The following is a 23,115-nucleotide window of genomic DNA, read 5'->3' on the forward strand; positions in this document are numbered from 1 at the left end:
ACTGCGTCACTGCTGTACGCCGCTGGTCCCGTCTGGGGCCCTGCAATCTCACTTGAGCACAATAAAGATGAACTTAATCTCCTCTTTTTTCCCAGGAGGGACCTGCGCTAAAGGTGCCTGGTGCGTGCAGGAGAGAGAGAGAGAGAGAGAGAGAGAGAGAGAGAGAGAGAGAGAGAGAGAGAGAGAGAGAGAGAGAGAGAGAGAGAGAGAGAGAGAGAGAGAGAGAGAGAGAGAGAGAGAGAGAGAGAGACCACTGAAGGGAGGAAGAGATGATGGTGTGGGCGAAGTGCAGGGTGTCCGGGCAGGGTGAGGCTAGACAACACAATAGGGTGAGAAGAAATCGAAAGTGGTTCCTCCTGCTGCACCTACTTCTGCTAGCCTGGGTGAACTGGCTCCTCTGCCGTGACCTGACCCCCAAGCCTGCCACGCCCCTCCTCCACGCCCAAGATAAGGTCACCAGCCAAGATTTGAACCAAGGCCTCGGCAAGATGGAGTACAATATGACCAACATTAATCACGACCAACCTAACAACGACCAAATTAATAACGACCAGATCATCCACGACCAAACTAGCAACAACCAGATCATCCACGACCAAACTAACAACAACCAGATCATCCACAACCAAACTAACAACAACCAGATCATCCACAACCAAACTAAAAACAACCAGATCATCCACGACCAAACTAACAACGACCAGATCATCCACGACCAAACTAACAATGGCCAGATCATCCACGACCAAACTAACAACAACCAGATCACCCACGACCAAACTAACAACAACCAGATCATCCACGACCAAACTAACTACCAAATCAGATCATCCACGACCAAACTAACAACGGCCAGGATCATCCACGACCAAACTAACAAGTCATCAAACCAGATCACCCATTTATTCAAACCGTTGCTAACAACGCACTACATCATCCACAAACCAAACTAACAACAACCAGACTATCCACGACCAAACCAATACAACGGAGACCCCAGATCATCCACTGACCAAACTAGCAATAACCAGATCATCCACGACCAAACCAACAAACCAAGATCATCCACAAACCAAACCAACAAACAAACCAGATCATCCACAACCAAACTAAAACAACCAGATCATCCACTAATCAAACCAACAACAACCAGACTATCCACGACCAAACTAACAACGACCACACTATCCCACAAATCCAAACCAACAACAACCAGATCATCCAGCAACCAAACTAACAACAACCAGACCAATCCATACCCAAACCAGTCAGTCAAACCAGATCATCCACGACCAACCAACAACAACCAGATCATCCACGACCAAACTAACAAACTAGACTATCCAGCATTTACCAAACTAACAACAACCAGATCATCCACACCCAAACTAACAAACAACCGTAGATCATCCACACCCAAACTAAATAAACAACCAGAATCTGATGATCCACCAAACCACCAACAACCAGATCATCCAAGACCAAACTAACAAACAAACCAGATCCATTTATTCAAACCAACAACAACAACCAGATCATCCAAGACCAAACCAACAACAACCAGACTATCCACGACCAAACCAACAACAACCAGATCATCCACGACCAACTAACAAACAACCAGACTATCCACACTCAAACTAACAACAAACCAGACTCCTCGTCCACGGACCAAACTAACAAACAACCAGAGATCATCCACGACCAAACTACCAACAACCAGATCATCATCATCCAAGACCAAACTATCAAATGCAAACCAGAGATCATCCACAACCAAACTAAAAACAACCAGATCATCCACGACCAAACTAACAATGACCAGATCATCCACGACCAAACTAACAACAACCAGATCATCCACGACCAAACTAACAACAACCAGATCATCCACGACCAAACTAACAACAACCAGATCATCCACGACCAAACTAACAACAACCAGATCATCCACGACCAAACTAACAACGAAGGTAAGAGTATGAATTAATGTAAACGGTATTTTCTAAGGTCCAATTTTCAGTACATTACGTTTGTTTAGTCTTAAGATCTCTGGATTGTGGTTAAGTTATATCACTTTAAGCACCCTAACACTAACCTAACCTAAACCTAACCTAAACCTAACCAACCCCCCTCCCCAAGTAGCGTTAGGGTGAGTAATCTTAAGGTGATATAAACTTAGGGCAATTTCAGGAAAAAAAAATGAAATTCCAATGTAGTTAAGATGCCTGGTGATATTTCCTCATCACAAGAGTATGAGGAAGTAGGAGAGGTAAGGAGTGATTTATGAGGGAAGGGGGGTCACTTATACTACCTCAGCCTTAGTACAGTATAGGAAGCGGCCCATTACCCGGACACACAATGTATTTCAATTTGTACATAGAAAATACTGAAACTAGCCAGATACAATATTAGACTATACTGAGCCTAGCCATACTGTATATGCAATAGACTATACTGAGCCAAGCCACATACACAATAGACTATACTGAGCCAAGCCACATACACAATAGACTATACTGAGCCAAGCCACATACACAATAGACTATACTGAGCCAAGCCACATACACAATAGACTATACTGAGCCAAGCCACATACACAATAGACTATACTGGTTGCCACATACACAATAGACTATACTGAGCCAAGCCACATACACAATAGACTATACTGAGCCAAGCCACATACACAATAGACTATACTGAGCCTAGCCATACTGTATATGCAATAGACTATACTGACAAGCCACATACACAATAGACAAATAGACTATACTGAGCCAAGCCACATACACAATAGACTATACTGAGCCAAGCCACATACACAATAGACTATACTGAGCCAAGCCACATACACAGACTATACTGAGCCAAGCCACATACACAATAGACTATACTGAGCCAAGCCACATACACAATAGACTATACTGAGCCAAGCCAATACACAATAGACTATACTGAGCCAAGCCACATACAATAATAGACTATACTGAGCCGCCACATAACAATAGACTATACTGAGCCTAGCCATACAACAATAGACTATACTGAGCCAAGCCACATACACAATAGACTATACTGAGCCACACATACACAATAGACTATACTGAGCCAAGCCACACACACAATAGACTATACTGAGCAAGCACATACACAATAGACTATACTGAGCCAAGCCACATACACAATAGACTATACTGAGACACATACACAATAGACTATACTGAGCCAAGCCACTACACAATAGACTATACTGAGCCAAGCCACATAACAATAGACTATACTGAGCAAGGCCACATACACAATAGACTATACTGAGCCAAGCCACACACACAAAGACTATACTGAGCCGCCACATACACAATAGACTATACTGAGCCAAGCCACATACACAATAGACTATACTGAGCCGCCACACATACACAATAGACTATACTGAGCCACATACACAATAGACTATACTGAGCCAAGCCACATACACAATAGACTATACTGAGCCAAGCCACATACACAATAGACTATACTGAGCCAAGCCACATACACACAGACTATACTGAGCCAAGCCACATACACAATAGACTATACTGAGCCAAGCCACATACACAATAGACTATACTGAGCCAAGCCACATACACAATAGACTATACTGAGCCAAGCCACATACACAATAGACTATACTGAGCCAAGCCACATACACAATAGACTATACTGAGCCGCCACATACACATAGACTATACTAGACCACATACAAATAGACTATACTGAGCCACATACACAATAGACTATACTGAGCCAAGCCACATACACAAAGACTATACTGAGCCAAGCCACATACACAAACTACTGAGCCAAGCCACATAAATAGTATACTGAGCCAACATACACAATAGACTATACTGAGCGCCACACACAATAGACTATACTGAGCCACACATACACAATAGACTATACTGAGCCAAGCCACATACACAATAGACTATACTGAGCCACACATACACAATAGACTATACTGAGCCAAGCCACATACACAACAGACTATACTGAAATACACATACACAATAGACTATACTGAGCCAAGACATACACAATAGACTATACTGAGCCAAGCCACATAACAATAGACTATACTGAGCCAAGCCAATAACATACACAAGACTATACTGAGCCAAGCCACATACCAATAGACTATACTGAGCCAAGCCACATACAATAATAGACTATACTGAGCCAAGCCACATACACAATAGACTATACTGAGCCAAGCCACATACACAATAGACTATACTGAGCCAAGCCACATACACAATAGACTATACTGAGCAATCACAATAGACTATACTGAGCAGCCACATACACAGACTATACTGAGAAGCCACATACACAATAGACTATACTGAACCAAAATAAAAGACTATAAACATACAAGACTATACTGAGCCAAGCCACATACACAATTATACTGAGCCAAGCCACATACACAATAGACTATACTGAGCCAAGCCACATACACAATAATTACTGAGCCAAGCCATACAAATAGACTATACTGAGCCAAGCCACATACACAATAGACTATACTGAACCAAGCCACATACACAATAGACTATACTGAGCCAAGCCACATACATAAGACTATACTGACAAGCCACATACACAATAGACTATACTGAGCCAAGCCACATACACAAAGATTATACTGAGCCAAGCCACATACACAATAGACTATACTGAGCCGCCACATACACAATAGACTATACTGAGCCAAGCCACATACACAAAGACTATACTGAGCCGCCACATACACAATAGACTATACTGAGCCAAGCCACATACACAATAGACTATACTGAACCAAGCCACATACACAATAGACTACACTGAACCAAGCCACATACACAATAGACTATACTGAGCCAAGTCACATACAAGACTATACTGAGCCAAGCCACATACACAAAGACTATACGAGCCGCCACATACACAATAGACTATACTGAGCCAAGCCACATACACAATAGACTATACTGAGCCAAGCCACATACACAATAGACTATACTGAGCCAAGCCACATACACAATAGACTATACTGAGCCAAGCCACATACACACAGACTATACTGAGCCAAGCCACATACACAATAGACTATACTGAGCCAAGCCACATACACAATAGACTATACTGAGCCAAGCCACATAAACACCCTAGACTACCAATATACTGTACATATCACATGATGTTTACAGATTCAATGTTTATTAAAATTTATTAAGAATTATATAGTGAGCCTCGATGTTAACTGTTCCACTTCATTAGTTGGAGATGAAGTGAAGATGACAAGACGCGTAGATAAATTAATAGATACGCAAACTTGTGTTAGATCTGACCAAAATACCCCGGGAACGCCTTCTGTGTGTCCGTATCTCTGCCCCTCTCTTTCTCTGTCTGTCTCTGTCTGTCTCCAAATAAAAGACAGAAGTCAATCAGTGATCTAGAAATATGTTAATTAATTCTTTTCATATCAACCCCGTTTTAGAATGATTATATTAACTATGGACTAGTGATATTAGGTTTGGGTTGCTTGCTTGGCTTTGGTTTGTTGGTGCTGGGTTTGCTGGGCTTGGTGCTGGGCTTGGTGCTGGCTGGTTTGGTGGGCTTGAGTTGCTTATGGGTTGGGTTGGTGGTTTGGCTTGGCTTGGTTTGGTGCTTGGTTTGCTGGGCTTGGTTTGCTTAGGCTTTGGCTTGCTTGGCTTGGCTTGGTTAGGTTGGGTTTGGTTGGGTTTGGTTTGGTTGTTGGGTTGGGGATGGAATATGTTTATGGTAATATATATGCTGATGGTTGGTTAGGTTAGATTAGTGTGGCTAGTTAAAGTGATCTACACACACACACACACACACACACACACACACACACACACACACACACACACACACACACACACACACACACACGAGTCCTGTTAGGTCAAAGACAGTGGTGTGACTTATTTATTTTTTCCATCTTTCTGTTGAAACTTTGGTGGGCCGTCTGACCTTTTGATGCTGCTGAGGTTTTTGTGTTGTCTGTATTGAGAGTTGAATAGCTTGTTGCTTGGGGTGTGTGTGTGTGTGTGTGTGTGTGTGTGTGTGTGAGAGAGAGAGAGAGAGAGAGTTGTGTAGTAGGCCTTTATTAACATCAACACTCCCCCACCGCGTCACGAATCTAAACAGTGTAACGCATCTACTAGTCTGCTCACGTTACAAGGTTCCTGTGTAACACCAACCCTTTGTGTTACATAATATAACTTACATTATATTGCTTTGTAACAGTTCCCAGGGTAACAATGTTCAAGTTATTATGTAAGTCCTTACTTAATTTTTTTAAGACTTTTATTTCGTTTATAAGTATTTACATGTAACGTGTAAACTAAGGTTGTTTTAGTGAAACAAATTTAGCTATTTTCTATCTTCCTCACTACAGCCTATTAAAACACAGTATATCTTTGTTCTGCTCTAATACTGTCATGATAACTACAACAACCATTGTACAAGTTATGACAACTCACATCTTATAATATGTAAAAAAATTCATTACGTCAAACACTAAACACCGAAAATATTTACATTATAATAATAACTGTCGTCATCCGGAGATACTACGTCTATGTGTCGACAAATGGCTGTTATTACTTTGATAAAATGTTTCGTCATTTATCTCATGGCGACGTGATTACAAGGAGTCAAACCTCTACAAGGGAGTTTGGAATCGAATAAACAGCGCAACAATTAAACATGACTGCTAGATTTACTTACAGATTAATATACACAAGTGTACAGTACAGCATCCGCTTGACGACATCACCAGACAATTCAAGAACTTTCGCAGGACAGCGGGTTATTTTATATTTAAAAAATAATCAGACATTGGAAAAAATGGTGTATTAAACTTTACGCATATTAATTATTATTACCAGAAACCTACTTAGCTATTATACATTATTATACAATTTTTTTTTTCATGCATCCTTCAAATATCACAACACATCTGTAACGTGACGTATCACTTTCAGCTCACAGCATCGTACATCCGGCACGTGACACCTAGGAACAAACACGCCCAACATCATACATTTACAAACCTCGATATAAGATACTTTATACCGTACAAGATTGCTTACTGGTTACCTCTTGATATTACCGCTCTTAAACATGATCTTCCTAGCGCCAACAGATTACTTTAAGTGCGTTGATTATCATGCAGGGTGTGGCAGATGCTCTTAATTTAATAAGCTGCACTTAACGGTGCAAGAGGCCCTTGAGAGCGCCGGGATCCCCACTCGCTTGGCTCACCACCCAGAGCAGGATGGCGAATGTTAAAGAAAATTCCACGAACGGGACCTAATGCTCGTGATTTCTTTTTAAAGCAGACGGTCCAAACCTAACTAGACCTACCTTAACGATTCTAGGTAATTTTGCTAAGTTCTGGCTGGTTAGCGTTGTCTGAAAAATAGGTTACAAAATCATGTTCGTAATATTTGTTTAACTGTGGCCATTTTACCCGCTCTCTGTTTATCTAGATATCGTTGGTGGAAATAATACTATCACATGAATCTGACCTATATATACTGTCAATGAATATGATATATTTCTTTGTGTACGAACCTCTGTCATGCATGGCAGTGAACAGTGACATCACCCACATGTCTTTGTGTATGAACCTCTGTCCTGCGTGGCAGTGAGACGTGATACCACCCTCAGTGTCAAAACTTGACTGAATTACTCAGAATAGGCAAACTGTACTCCAAGCTTTGTCAATAAATTTGTTAAATTAAACTAACTTGGCGGATTCACTGTTTGCGTATTCCGTGAATTTATCACAACACGTATTGACAGGCATCATAGGTTCAAATTCTGTTTCTCTTTGCTAATCTCACTCTAAGTTACTTTTCCATATGCATTCATAAATTAAAATACGAAATTACATACTCATTCTGTAATTGTAAACAGACGAAACACACACACACACACACACACACACACACACACACACACACACACACACACACACACACACACACACACAAAACAAACACCTACACAAATATGCACACACTGTATATGTAAACTGCAAGTCACTTTCGCAGCAACATAAAAAGCTGATAGAACAGGTGTTACTGGAAGGTATCCAACTAAATGTTAAACAAAGGCATAATATCTATAAATGCAGGAACACAATCATCAGTCAACTCCTTCATGCTGCTGATATAAATTTAGACTCAAACATGTCGCTCTGTGCCCACCACATATAGAAACAATACCTGCTGAATCAATCAAATTTCCCCCATTTACTGACCTTTAAATGTGTGAAAAAGACATACCTATAGTGCCACGTAGCGCTTGTTGCATAAGTCACATATTAGTTTATTTTGCATTTGTTGTTATATATTTAGTTTTTTAATTGGTCATCCCAACCCCACATAAGGACACATACTCGTTATTACTTTTGCTTACCTACACTGCCTTTGTACAGTCAGACTATAAACAACTTCTACTCTTTGGTTCGATGGATTTCAAAATGAACACCGCTCCTGTCGTCTCGAGAAGGTTGCTCAGCGTGACTGTAACGTCATTTCCCTTATAATTATTTTTCGAAAAAATTCTAATCACATTTCTAAACATAGAATACAGCAAAGGAATTTTAATTATGATAAGTAACAGGAACAGCATCATTGGCAGCGCCACACATCCCCATACTGTGTAAGGAAAACAGGGCTACCTATGTGAAGCCAGATGTGAGAGCTTTGTATGGAATGTTCGCTGGTTTGTCTTATTGTTCGACACTGAAGAGGTAAAAGTAATTTAAGGTCTGACTGTACATACTGAGCCAATGTGAACTTGTCACACACATGACCCTGTTGCTCTCTTAGACAGCCAGGGCCGCCCCCATAAAGAAAATTCCCAGTGCTCATTTTCCTGTACTAAAGCGAGCAAAAAATCTGTTGCTGCAGCTTTCCCTTTTGAGGAGACTGTTGTCCGTAAGAGTTCCGCCATGTTGGTTGTTATGATTTGGGGTTGGAGATGGACGTAAGCGAGGTGCGTGTTTGATAGTCCGTTTTCTGAGACGGAGCAATCTGACCGGAAGTTGGAGGAAATAGGCACGTGTGATACGCCCCTTTAGCCTCTTGGGTGGTCAGTCACGTCTCTGTTACGCACTGTTGGCAAGTACTGTACTGGTTCCAGAAGGCATCTGCACCTGCGCCAGTATTGGTCAAGTCTGGTTCTAAATGAGCTTACACTTGTTGCCGTCACAACACTCTCTGACAGATTATTCCAAGAGTTCACAACTCTCACTCCAAAAAAAGTTTGATCTGACAGTTTTCTAAACTTTTGATTTCTTCAACCTTAAGCTGTGAACCCTAGTGGGGCGGGCATCCGCTAGTGCCAGGAATGAACACTCGACTGAGTAATGTCCTCTGAGGTACTTATGGACGTCTATTAAGTCAACCAATCGCCCATCTATATAAGCTTCGTAACGGCAGGCGTTCTAATCTCTATGGGTACTTGAGGTACCTGAGTACAGACACCAGTCTGATGGCTCTCTTTGGACAATTTCAATCAATTGACAGTCTGTAGCATATTTCGGGAGCGGACACAGCGCTCACCTCATGTTCCGGGGGACGGTAGTTCGATTTCCGGGCGCTCTCAGTTCACCCAGCTGTAAATAGGTACCTGAGTTTACAACTTGGGGAAATGATTACGGTCGAGTGCAGTACCGACCATGCTGCCTCCCTGTGTACCCAAGTCTTGGTATAAAAGTGTGCTGTATCCACACTGTCCCTAATGGGCAGTCATGCCTTTGGGGCTCGCTTTCATTTTTTCAGCATATCTCGGGGACCAGAATGGGTGACAGTACAGTACTCCAAACTGGGAAATACTTCGCTTTTGAGCACCGTTGTGAGGGATGGACCATCTAGGTATGTGAACGACCTTCTTATAAGACCTACTAGCCTATTTACTATAAATACTTTCTTCTCACAGTGGTCCGAGAAAATCAATTCGTTGTCAACATACTCACTCAGATCCTTTTCACATTTGGTCTCGGTTAATGGTGATTCTTCGTCCCGTTGGGCAATGTGATACGCCTCCTTCCTATTGGTACATTTTCTTGAAGGGTTCTCTATTTCCTGTCAAATTAAAAAGAAAAAATCTAAAGAAGTTTTAAAATTTCTATCAATATGTTACATTTTCTTGAGAGGTTCTCCGCTTTCAAGAAAAGTAGGTTTGTTTATCCGAGTCGTTGGCCTCCAGGAAGTAGTGGGACAGTTGAGGAGGACACAGGGACGCCCAGGGAGACCTGCGATCATGTGTACCAGCAGGGGACGGAGGCACCTCCCCGCTTAATAGTGCTGTGGACACCCTTCTGGCACCAGTGGACGTCCTGGGGCAACATCGTACAGCAACGCGGTCGTCTGAGAGAGGCCCGCTGTCCAATCTGGAGGTCAGTGAGCAGTCCAGATCCAGGAGTTGGATTCTCAAAGGTTCATACGTAGAAGTTTCCTCGTAACTGCAGATGTAAAAACACACATAACTGGCTCACTTACACTATTGGGACAAAATTAAGGCTTTATTTTTTATAAATCAAAACCTACATTCTTACAGATACACAACGTAAGTAACCAAGAGATAAAGCTTCGATAAATAGAAAGACATGTAGCTTGAAATAGAAGCAAGAGAACGCCACACGGACAACAGCTGTTTTCATGCTAAACGTATGTGAACTCCTAAAAAAACCGTTCTGATATCACAATTAAGGAACAAAAATGACTTAGAACATTACACAACTCAGGTCCAACTAGGTGCACACTCGTCAGCGTTCAAATGAGAGAATGGTCAGTCTTAGTTCACTCAGGACCTGTATGACTGCTCTTATGATAAAAATGTGACTATGGTAAGATTACAGTAAAATATAAATCAATCGCTACATTACTGATCGTCCGTTTGTGTGTAGGTGTGAGTTCGTGTGGACCCCAGAGTCGACGTTACACAGAGTGGCGGAGGCAGATGCTGTCGTGTTCTTCAGTCTGGACTTCTTCACCCGACCTCTCCCTCCTCGCCACCCACGACAACTCTGGATCTGGCTCGAACTGGAGGTACTGTACGCTTCTCTATAGGTACACCGCATTATATATACAGCACACTATAGGTATAACACACTGTAGGTACAACACACTATACCTCACATACTATAGGTTGTATACAATAGAACCCATACACTAAAGGGTACTACACACTATAGGTATTACCCATCATAAAATTAGAGGGCAGCCATTGCTTATAATAATAAAAATGATAAGAATAACAACAATAAGAATAACAACAATAATAATAATAATAATAATAATAATAATAATAATAATAATAATAATAATAATAATAATAATAATAATAATAATAATAATAATAAAATAATAAAATAATAAAAAAATAATAATCAAAAAAATAATAATAATGAGTTTGCACAGCGCAGAAAAATTTAAGCATTTCGAATTTCATAACAGGAATAGAACATCGTTTTATACAACTACTGGGCCACCATCAGGTACAGTATAACAACCTTATATCTGTCTTGTATTATATCTGTGTTAAGTTTTATCACTGCAGGCTACTTAGTCTTCCGGGTTTCGTTACAGCGATACACAATTCCTCGGGTTACATCCACAACGACTATACAGGGGACACACTGGCAGGGGGACACAACGAATATGCAGGGGACACACTGGCAGGGGGACACAACGACTATACAGGGGACACACTGGCAGGGGGACACAACGACTATGCAGGGGACACACTGGCGGGGGCACAACGACTAACAGGGGACACTGGCGGGGGGACACAACGACATGCAGGGGACACACTGGCGGGGGGGACACAACTGACTATGCAGGACACACTGGCTAACGACATACAGGGGACACACTGGCAGGGGGACACAACGATTAAGCAGCGGGACACAATGGCAGGGGACACAACGACTATGCAGGGGACACACTGGCAGGGGGACACAACGACTATACAGGGGACACTGGCGGGGACACAACGATTAAGCAGCAGGACACAATGGCGGGGACACAACGACTATGCAAAGGGACACACTGGCAAGGGGACACAACGACTATGCAGGGGACACACTGGCGGGGGACACAACGACTATACAGGGGACGCACTGGCGGGGACACAACGACTATACAGGGGACACACTGGCGGGGGACACAACGACTATACAGGGGACACACTGGCGGGGGACACAACGATTAAGCAGCGGGACACAATGGCAGGGGACCTAACGACTATGCAGGGGACACACTGGCAGGGGGACACAACGACTATACAGGGGACACACTGGCAGGGGGACACAACGATTAAGCAGCGGGACACACAATGGCAGGGGGACACAACGACTATGCAGGGGACACACTGGCAGGGGGACACAACGACTATGCAGGGGACACACTGGCAGGGGGACACAACGATTAAGCAGCGGGACACAATGGCAGGGGGACACAACGACAAGGGGGATACAACGACAAGGGGGATACAACGACAAGGGGGCACAACGACTAATCATGGGGACACAACAACTAGGCAGGGGGACACACTGGCAGGGGGACATAAGAACATAAGGAGTCTGCAATAGGCCGGTTGGCCTGTGCATGGCAGCTCCTGTCGAGAGTTACTACCACTCTCTATCATCCATGAATCCATCTAGCCTCCTTTTAAAACTTTCCAGCGTTCCAGCACTTATCACAAAGTTGCTAAGCTTGTTCCACTCGTCTACCACTCTATTTGTGAACCAGTTTCTTCCTATCTCCCTCCTAAACCTAAACATATCCAACTTGAATCCGTTGCTCCGAGTCCTATCCTGCTCGGATATTATAAGAACTTTATCTATATCTCCTTTATTAATTCCTTTCACCCACTTAAATACTTCTAACATATCTCCCCGCACTCTTCGTCTTTCTAAAGAATGCAAGTTTAGTTTCTTTAACTTATCTTGATATGGAAGGTTTCTAAGTCCCAGAATCATTTTCGTCATTCTTCGCTGCACCGACTCCAGTGAATTGATATCCATTCTATAATAAACGCACAAGAACTGAACAGCATAATCGAGGTGCGGCCTGACTAGCGCAAGATATAGTTGCAATATGACCTCCGCACTCTTATTACTTACACTTCTAGATATAAAACCCAATACTCTATTTGCCTTATTTCAAACATTAACGCACTGTTTTCTAGGCCGAAGGTCCGTGCTTACAAGTACCCCTAGGTTTCTTTCACAAGTCGATTTCTCTAGGTTGATGTTGTTAAGGCTGTATACATTAACAGTATTAGTTCTTCCAATATTAAGTATGCCGCACTTGCTGGTGTTGAATTTCATTTGCCATTTTTCTGACCACTCCTGAATTAATCTGCCGCTCTATTTTGGTGTCATCCGCAAACTTGCTTATGTCACTGCTGATCCCAGTATCTAGATCGTTTATGTAGATTATGAACAAGAGTGGGCCCAGTACTGACCCCTGGGGAACTCCCACTGGTTACACAGCCCCGACTAGACAGGGGGATACAACAACTAAGCAGGGGGACTCCACGACTAAGCAGGGAGACACAGCGACTAAGCAGGGGGACACACTGGCAGAGGGACACAACGACTAAGCAGGGGGACACACTGGCAGGGGGACACACTGGCAGGGGGACACACTGGCAGAGGGACACAACGACTAAGCCGGGGGACACAACGGCCTGCATCCTAAAGTGTACTTTTGTTCTGAGTTCACATGGATGGGTAAACCTGACCTATTTTTTCCGTGTATAGTTTGTATATGTTATAATAAGTACATACTGGGCAGTCCCATTTATACCCAACCCATAGCGCTCATATATCCATCCAACCTATGTTTGAAGCTATCCAGCGTATTCGAGTTAATGATGATGTTTGGTAACTTGTTCCACTCATCCACTACTCTATTTCCAAACCATTGTTTACCTATCTCGCGCCTAAATCTAAATTTGTCTAATTTTAAACCATTGTTACGAGTTCGCTCCTGGTTGGATAGTTTGAGTACCTTTCGTATATCACCTTTGTTTAGACCTGACTTTCATGTATACACCTCGATCATATCGCCCCTCACTCTACGTCTCAAGAGGGAGTGCAAATTAAGATGCTTTAACCTGTCTCTGTACCCAAGGTTCCTAATGCCCGGGATTAGTCTTATCATTCTCCTCTGAATTCTTTTTAGGGATTCTATATCCATTCTGTAGCACGCTAATCAGAACTGAACTGCGTAATCCAAGTGACGTGTCACAAGTGCAAGATATAGTTTTAGGATGACCTCGATAGTCTTGTAACTAACACTCCTTTGTATGAACCCAAGTAGTTTGTTAGCCTTGTTTATGATCCCGACTTACCATTGCTCCTAAATCTTTCTCACAGTCGGATTTCTCTATAACATCGTTGTTCATCTGGTATCTGGTTTCTCTGTTTACATCTTCTAGACTAAATACGACAGCTGGATTTGTACGATCGTGTTCGTACGGAATGCATTTGTTTAAAGTTAAGACTGCCATAATGCCTCAGAACACGAATCAATCCATCAACCAAGGTGCCATCGTCGGTGTCTTGAGGACTGGTGACTACGGCTCTCCACTCCAAAAGTTTTCGGGTTGTTTTTACCAATCCAAGGACAAACTTTTTAATTAGGTTCGGTTAGGTTCGGTTGGGTTGGGTTAAAGAAAGAGGAAGAGTGTGTGTGTTGGGGGGGGGGGTATAACGGTAAGCATGTTCGCCTTGCAAGCGAGCGGACCCGGGCTGGATCCCAGGACAGGGTAAAACTTTGGACATGTTTCTTTACGCCATTTGCCTGTCTACCCAGCAGTAATTGGGAACCCTGATGTTAATCGATTTGCGGATCGTGTTCCGGGGTAATGATTAGCCAATGCAGTTGGCAAGTTGTCCGGTCTTCTCGGACTATTCCTTGACACTGGGTCATACAGCTCGTTAACTCAGGGTGTGGTTGTTGTGTTGGCGACAGCTTCTACACCTTAAACAAATTCACGCCGAGGTGGCCCTAGGGCCGGCTATCCTCGTTACACGAGGGGCAGCCATTATTTGTTATTACGTGTGTGTCACGCAGTTATACACACGATACCATTTCCTAGAATCACGAGATAAACACAATGTGTTATCCGAGTAGGAAAAAGTGAAAGATAACAGGGAGGCGATAAGACACGAGCTGAGAGGGGGAAGGAGAGAGGTTAGGGTGGAGGGGTGGTGGAGACTGCATCACGGACAAGTACTACTGTAGTGGCTATAGTGGAGCTTCCAATTCAGACACTAAAAGATAGATAGATAGATAGATAGATTGACAGATATAGGTAGATAGATATTGGTAGATATAGATAGATAGATAAACAGACAGACAGACAGACAGACAGACAGACAGACTAGATATTTATTCAGTACACACTATAGGTATAAGCAGTGCAGACAGAGTGGAACAGCGACTTTCACAGGGAGCAGACTGACGGTGGTGACGATGACAGGAGAAGTAATGAACGAAGACAATGATTTTAGACATGAGAGAGAGAGAGAGAGAGAGAGAGAGAGAGAGAGAGAATGACTGATTGTGTTACCGTCGGTGGGGAGTAGAGAGGTTCCCACGTGTGAGGTAAAACATGACAGATATACAACTGACTGATAGTATTATCCTCTTGTTCACAGATGCGTTAGTTCAGGAGGGAATTTTATTACACAAGTTCAAGAAAAATAATGCGGTAAAATGGAGTTAAAGATATCATACACAGGTGTTATATTACTGGATCAGGTGTTATCATAGACAGGTGTTATATTACTGGATCAGGTGTTATCATAGACAGGTGATATATTACTGGATCAGGTATTATCATAGACAGGTGTTATATTACTGGATCAGGTGTTATCATACACAGGTGTTATATTACTGGATCAGGTGTTATCATACACAGGTGTTATATTACTGGATCAGGTGTTATCATAGACAGGTGTTATATTACTGGGTCAGGTGTTATCATAGACAGGTGTTATATTACTGGATCAGGTGTTATCATAGACAGGTGTTATATTACTGGGTCAGGTGTTATCATAGACAGGTGTTATATTACTGAACCAGGTGTTATGGCATCTGTTCATCGCTTGAGGTAGTGTTAAAAAGCGAAAAAAGTCCCCCTCAGATAAAGGATTTCATACGTCAAGTGAGACTGGGAGGGGTGACGTAGAGGTGGTCAGCAATGGGTGACCTGATGAAGAGTTTATTACGGGGATTGTTGACCTTGGTGGAGAGGATATTAGGATGTGTTGTTTTGATGTAAGAACAGAGCGGAAACTCCATTCGGGCAACAGAGATTATTACCGCCCCAAGGAACCAATGGGAGGGAAGGAGACATCTCTACCGCCTCTCTAAGATTAATACTCTTGTCTGTCAGGGTGAGGGAGAAGATATTTGTGTAAGATACAGCTTTAATGCTCCCGAGATGACTGAACACAATCCGCGCTGCGTGTAGCTTGGCGTGGAAGATACATCATCTTTTTAGGGCTGTGGCGTGTCGGTAAGTTCTCACGAGTTGCGAAAAATGATGGCGGAGAGTTTGAGAAGTTTGCGATAGACTTGAGGCCGAGTCTTAGATCTGGGTGCGGCGGCCGACTGGATACGGCACTCGCCTCCTGATGGTCGCTGGTTTGAAAGTGGGGTAATCATAGTCCTCCTAACTGTGCATAGGTATCTAAATTTATAGCGGAGGAAGACGAGTACAAATAGTCGCCAGTGTTCTACATCCGTATCACCACTAACAAGCGACCTGCCCACGAGCTTTATTTTCAGGGTACTCCCGGGCCGGTGTCTGTAGGGTGTTGGATCTGGTCATCAGTCAAACTCATTCAACTGGCGTCTGGGTAAAAATTTTCACATTTCCGGTAATATAAATATAATTATCTCCACCTTAGTTAATATCTTAACACCCGAACATTCATCTCATCACGACCACCTTGATACCCTGCCCATGTACTGCATAGTTGGTCTTCTGCCCTAACGGTGTGGAGGGGGGGATTAGGATTATGTGAAAACGTGTTTTTTTTATATGACTGAACTAATGTCTTATTTTCTGTGATAAGACATATTCACTCTTATGACTGATTGTACGTCTTAAAGTCTTCTCTTTACTTGTTTTAGGAAAGACTTGTTTATGTTTCCTCAGCTAATGTCTTTGTGTCTTTTTCGCCATGGGTGACAGGTGCCGCCCATGAGTCAGATAGCTACAGCGTCATGGGCGACCGCGGAGAAGAAGGGTACCTTCTTCAACGTGACTATGTCCTACCACCACCTCAACCACATCATGCTCCCCCAAGGTTACCTCCTGCCCCTCAACACTCCGTCCCACTGTCCTCTACTACCAACCAGTCACCTGAACACGTCTTCAGCCGCCTTCAGGAGCTACAGCGAACACCTGGCGAGGTATGACTCACTAACGCAAGGTGAAAGTCTTCGCCTGGATCACTGGCTGAAAGCTAAGGTATTACGGCTCAGAAATAATTCAGGTCGAGCATTTCCACAAAGTCACAGCAGAAAAGCACCTGGCGGCCAGGGCAACATTACAGAAACTTTTAGGCAAAACAATGTCAATAATGCCGCCAAGAAAGACGAGAATGAAAAACATAATGTTGAGGACTCAAGAGGAAGTACCAAACTAGACAACACTATAAACGGTAATGATGAAGATGAGAGAAAGTTTAAGACAGTGTTGACAGAGGAGGAGGTGAGGTGGGCTGGCAGGACCCAGCTGGCGGTGTGGATGGCCAGTAACTGTCCCACTGATTCTCGGCGGGAATCAGTGGTGGCGGCTCTGCAGCGACACGTCAAGGTCACCACCGTGGGCAAGTGTGGTGAGCTGACCTGCGGCAGGAACCACATGGACACTTACTGCTACCGCTGGTTGGCTGCCTCCCACCTCTTCTACCTCTCGTTTGAAAACGCCTTGTGCGACGACTACCACACCGAGAAGCTGTGGCTGCCCATGGAGCATGCCATGGTGCCTGTGGTGTATGGGGGCGCCAGGTACCGAGACATACTTCCCTTTGAGTCATATATAGACGTGGCAGCGTTCTCCAGCGCCAAGGCACTAGCTAGACACCTGGTCTACCTGGCTAATCACCCCTTGGTGTACCTGCGTCACTTACAGTGGCGTAGGTACTGGCGGGTAAGGTGGCCAGTGCCATGGTGTAGCCTGTGTGAACGTCTGCACAATCCCCACCCACACCCTACCCACACCACCCTCAACAGGTGGTGGAACGACACTGCAGACTGTTATGAACCCTTGACCTGGTGACCTTAACTAATGCTCACCGACGCCCTCTAATGTGTACACAAACTGCAGTAGTGTTGAACTGTAGCCAAAACTTTACTGTAAAATACATTATTCTTGTAATCCCTTAAGATAGCAACCCTCACTGTGATAGCCTTTGTAATTGCACTGATCATGACGACGCGCGCCTGTGTGCACTGACTCACAAGAGGTGATAACTATAAGTGTCTGATACAGTGAGTTGAAAGTTCTCAGTCTCACCCATAACTCTCTGTGTTCATGTGGTGTTGTAAGATCTCATTTACCTTTGAAGCCATGAAGCAATTATTTATGACATTTATTAAATATTTCTTATATAACTGTGCTACTTTAACCATGTCTGGTGCTTCTGATAACAACAACAACAATACTACTACTACTACTACTACTACTACTACGACTACTACTACTACTACTACTACTACTAATAATAATAATAATAATAATAATAACAACATATTAGTGAGGTAACTCGGTACTGCCCCGCTCTGTGAACTCAAGGAGACAACCTCAGTCGTGACCCATAAACTTTCTCATTTCCAACTCGTTCAGCAACACATGACTAGCCTAATGACGAGACCTGACAATAACATTTTCCATATACCAAGAAGCTGTTTAAACCACCAGGCGTTTATCATCTTGGTGTAGATTCGATTTCACTTTGAGCTTCGGGGGGGGAAGGTCAGGGGGGGCAGGGGTGCAGGGCAGGGAGCAGGGCCGGGGGGCAGGGCAGGGGGGGGGGCAGGGGGGAAGGGCAGAGGGGGCAGGGCAGGGGGGGGAAGGGCAGGGGGGGGCAGGACGGGGGGGAAGGGGCAGGGGGGGCAGGGCAGGGGGGAGGGCAGGGGGGGCAGGGGGGTGCTATTCAGTCAGGATTGTATCAGTGAGTTTGACCCCCAGTCAGCCTATGCTAACCTTTCTGAACTGACTGATAAGATTTTTCCTCCATTTGAGTGGGCGGGTGGTGTGTTGGTGTGAGGTGGTGTGTTGGTGTGGTGGGTGGTGTGTGTTGGTGTGGGGGTGGTGTGTGGTGTGGGGGTGGTGTGTTGGTGTGGGTGGTGTGTTGGTGTGGGGGTGGTGTGTTGGTGTTGGGTGGTGTGTTGGTGTGGGGTGGTGTGTGTTGGTGTGGTGGTGTGTGTTGGTGTGGTGGGTGGTGTGTTGGTGTGGGTGGTGTGTTGGGGTGTGGGGTGGTGTGTGGGTGGTGTGTTGGTGTGGGGTGGTGTGTTGGTGTGGGTTGGTGTTGGTGTGGGTGGTGTGTTGGTGTGGGTGTGTTGGTGTGGTGTGGTGGTGTGGTGGGTGGTGTGTTGGTGTGGGTGGTGTGTTGGTGTGGGGTGGTGTGTGTGTGGGGTGGTGTGTTGGTGTGGGGTGGTGTGTGTTGGTGGGTGTGTTGGTGTGGGGTTGGTGTGTTGGTGTGGGTTGGTGTGTTGGTGTGGTGGGTGGTGTGTTGGTGTGGTTGGGTGGTGTGTTGGTGTGGGGGTGGTGGTGTTGGGGTGTGGGGTGGGGTGGTGTGTTGGTGTGGGGTGGTGTGTTGGTGTGGGGTGGTGTGTTGGTGTGGGGTGGTGGTGTGTTGGTGTGGTGGGTGGTGTGTGTTGGTGTGGGGTGGTGTGTTGGTGTGGGGGTGGTGTGTGTTGGTGTGGGGTGGTGTGTTGGTGTGGTGTGTTGGTGTGGTGTGGTGTGTTGGTGTGGGGTTGGTGTTGGTGTGGGTGGTGTGTTGGTGTGGGTGGTGTGTTGGTGTGGGGGTGGTGTGTTGGTGTGGGTGGTGTGTTGGTGTGGTGGGTGGTGTTGGTGTGGTGGGTGGTGTGTTGGGGTGGTGTTGGTGTGGTGTGTTGGTGTGGGGTGGTGTGTTGGTGTGGTGGGTGGTGTGTGGTGTGGTGGGTGGGTGTGGGTGGTGTGTTGGTGGTGGGTGGTGTGGGGTGTGGGTGGTGTGTGTTGGTGTGGGGGGTGTGTTGGTGTGGGTGGTGTGTTGGTGTGGGGTTGGGTGGTGTGTTGGTGTGGTGGGTGGTGTGTTGGTGTGGGTTGGTGTGTGGGGTGGTGTGTTGGTGGGGTGGTGTGTTGGTGTGGGGTGGTGTGTTGGTGTGGTGGGTGGTGTGTTGGTGTGGGTGGTGTGTTGGTGTGGTGGGTGGTGTGTTGGTGTGGGGTGGTGTGTGTTGGTGTGGGGTGGTGTGTTGGTGTGGTGGGTGGTGTGTGTTGGGGTGTGGGTGGTGTTGGTGTGGGGTGGTGTGTTGGTGTGGGTGGTGTGTTGGTGTGGGGTGGTGTGTTGGTGTGGGGGTGGTGTGTTGGTGTGGGGGTGGTGTGTTGGTGTGGTGGGTGGTGTGTGTGGTGTGGGGTGGTGTGTTGGTGTGTGGTGGGTGGTGTGTTGGTGTGGGGTGGTGTGTTGGTGTGGGGGTTGGTGTGTTGGTGTGGGTTGGTGTGTTGGTGTGGGTTGGTTGTTGGTGTGGGTTGGTGTGTTGGTGTGGGGGTGGTGTGTTGGTGTGGGGTTGGTGTTGGTGTGGTGTGTTGGTGTGGGGGTGGTGTGTGTTGGTGTGGGGGTGGGGTGTGTTGGTGTGGGGTGGGTGGTGTGTTGGTGTGGGGGTGGGTGTGTTGGTGTGGGGTGGTGTGTTGGTGTGGGGTGGTGTGTTGGTGTGGGGTGGTGTGTTGGTGTGGGGTGGTGTGTTGGTGTGGGGGTGGTGTGTTGGTGTGGGGTGGTGTGTTGGTGTGGGTGGTGTGTTGGTGTGGGGTGGTGTGTTGGTGTGGGGGTGGTGTGTTGGTGTGGGGTGGTGTGTTGGTGTGGTGGGTGGTGTGTGTTGGTGTGGGGGTGGTGTGTTGGTGTGGTGGTGTGTGTTGGTGTGGGGTGGTGTGTTGGTGTGGGGGGTGGTGTGTGTTGGTGTGGGGTGGTGTGTTGGTGTGGTGGTGGGTGGTGTGTGTTGGTGTGGGGGGTGGTGTGTTGGTGTGGGGGTGGTGTGTTGGTGTGGGGGGGTGTGTGTTGGTGTGGGGGTAGTGTGTTGGTGTGGTGGGTGTGTGTGGTGTGGGGTGGTGTGTTGGTGGTGGGTGTGTTGGTGTGGGGGTGGTGTGTTGGTGTGGGGGGTGGTGTGTTGGTGTGGTGGGTGGTGTGTTGGGTGTGGGGGTGGTGTGTTGGTGTGGGGGTGGTGTGTTGGTGTGGGGGTGGGTGTGTTGGTGTGGGGGTGGTGTGTTGGTGTGGTGGGTGGTGTGTTGGTGTGGGGGTGGTGTGTTGGTGTGGGGGTGGTGTGTTGGTGTGGGGGGGTGGTGTGTTGGTGTGAGGGGTGGTGTGTTGGTGTGGTGGGTGGTGTGTGTTGGTGTGGGGGTGGTGTGTTGGTGTGGGGGTGTGTGTGGTGGGTAGTGTGTTGGTGTGGGGGGGTGTGTGTTGGTGTGGTGGTGTGTTGGTGTGGGTGGTGTGTGGTGTGGTGGGTGGTGTGTGTTGGTGTGGGGGTGGTGTGTTGGTGTGAGGGGTGGTGTGTTGGTGTGGGGGTGGTGTGTTGGTGTGGTGGGTGGTGTGTTGGTGTGGTGGGTGGTGTGTTGGTGTGGGGGTGGTGTGTTGGTGTGGGGGTGGTGTGTTGGTGTGGGGGTGGTGTGTTGGTGTGGTGGGTGTGTGTGTGTTGGTGTGGGGGGTGGTGTGTTGGTGTGGGGGTGGTGTGTTGGTGTGGTGGGTGGGTGTGTTGGTGTGGGGGTGTGTGTTGGTGTGGGGGTGGTGTGTGGTGTGGGGGTGGTGTGTTGGTGTGGTGGGTGGTGTGTTGGTGGGGTGGTGTGTTGTGTGTGGGGGTGGTGTGTTGGTGTGGGGGTAGTGTGTTGGTGTGGGGTGGTGTGTTGGTGTGGGGGTGGTGTGGTGGGTGTGGGGGTGGTGTGTTGGTGTGGGGGTGGTGTGTTGGTGTGGGGGTGGTGTGTTGGTGTGGTTGGGGGTGGTGTGTGTTGGTGTGGGGGGTGTGTGGTGTTGGTGTGGGGTGGTGTGTTGGTGTGGGGGGTGGTGTTGGTGTGGGGGGTGGTGTGTTAGTGTGGTGGGTGGTGTGTTGTGGTGGGTGGTGTGTTGGTGTGGGGGGGTGTGTTGGTGTGGGGGGTGGTGTTGGTGTGGTGGGTGGTGTGTTGGTGGGGGGTGTGTGTTGGTGTGGGGGGTGTGTGTTGGTGTGGGGGGTGTGTGTTGGTGTGGGGTGGTGTGTTGGTGTGGGGGTGGTGTGTTGGAGTTGGTGTGTTGGTGTGGGATTGGTGTGGTGGTGTGGGGGTGGTGTGTTGGTGTGGGTGGTGTGTTGGTGTGGGGGTGGTGTGTGTGGTGTGGGGGTGGTGTGTTGGTGTGGGGGTGGTGTGTTGGTGTGGGGGTGGTGTGGTGGTGTGGGGTGGGTGGTGTGTGTGTGGGGGGTGTGTGTTGGTGTGGGGGTGGTGTGTTGGTGTTGGGGGGTGGTGTGTTGGTGGGTGGGGTTGTGTGTTAGTGGGGGTGGTGTGTTGGTGTGGGGGTGGTGTGTTGGTGTGGTGGTGTGGTGTTGGTGTGGGGTGGTGTGTTGGTGTGGGGGTGGTGTGTTGGTGTGGGGTGGTGTGGTGGTGTGGGGTGGTGTGTTGGTGTGGTGGGTGGTGTGTTGGTGTGGGGTTGGTGTGTTGGTGTGGGGTGGTGTGGTGGTGTTGGGGTGTGGTGTGTTGGTGTGGGGGTGGTGTGTTGGTGTGGGGGGTGGTGTGGTGTGGGGGTGTGTGGTGGTGTGGGGGTGGTGTGTTGGTGTGGGGTGGTGTGTTGGTGTG

General features: G+C 46.5%; 1 protein-coding gene across 1 annotated transcript; it reads left to right on the forward strand.

Moving 5' to 3' along the window:
- The first annotated feature begins 7,763 nt into the window (after positions 1-7,763).
- Positions 7,764-18,788, forward strand: LOC121867891. Its single transcript, XM_042368012.1, has 3 exons — positions 7,764-10,474; positions 10,985-11,126; positions 17,296-18,788. Exons 1-3 carry the CDS (start codon positions 10,212-10,214, stop codon positions 18,385-18,387), a joined length of 1,497 nt encoding a protein of 498 aa, XP_042223946.1. The 5' UTR covers positions 7,764-10,211; the 3' UTR covers positions 18,388-18,788.
- The last annotated feature ends 4,327 nt before the right edge of the window (positions 18,789-23,115 follow it).

The sequence above is a fragment of the Homarus americanus genome, unplaced genomic scaffold, assembly GCF_018991925.1.
Source record: "Homarus americanus isolate GMGI-L3 unplaced genomic scaffold, GMGI_Hamer_2.0 scaffold37032, whole genome shotgun sequence".
Lineage (NCBI taxonomy): Eukaryota > Metazoa > Arthropoda > Malacostraca > Decapoda > Nephropidae > Homarus > Homarus americanus.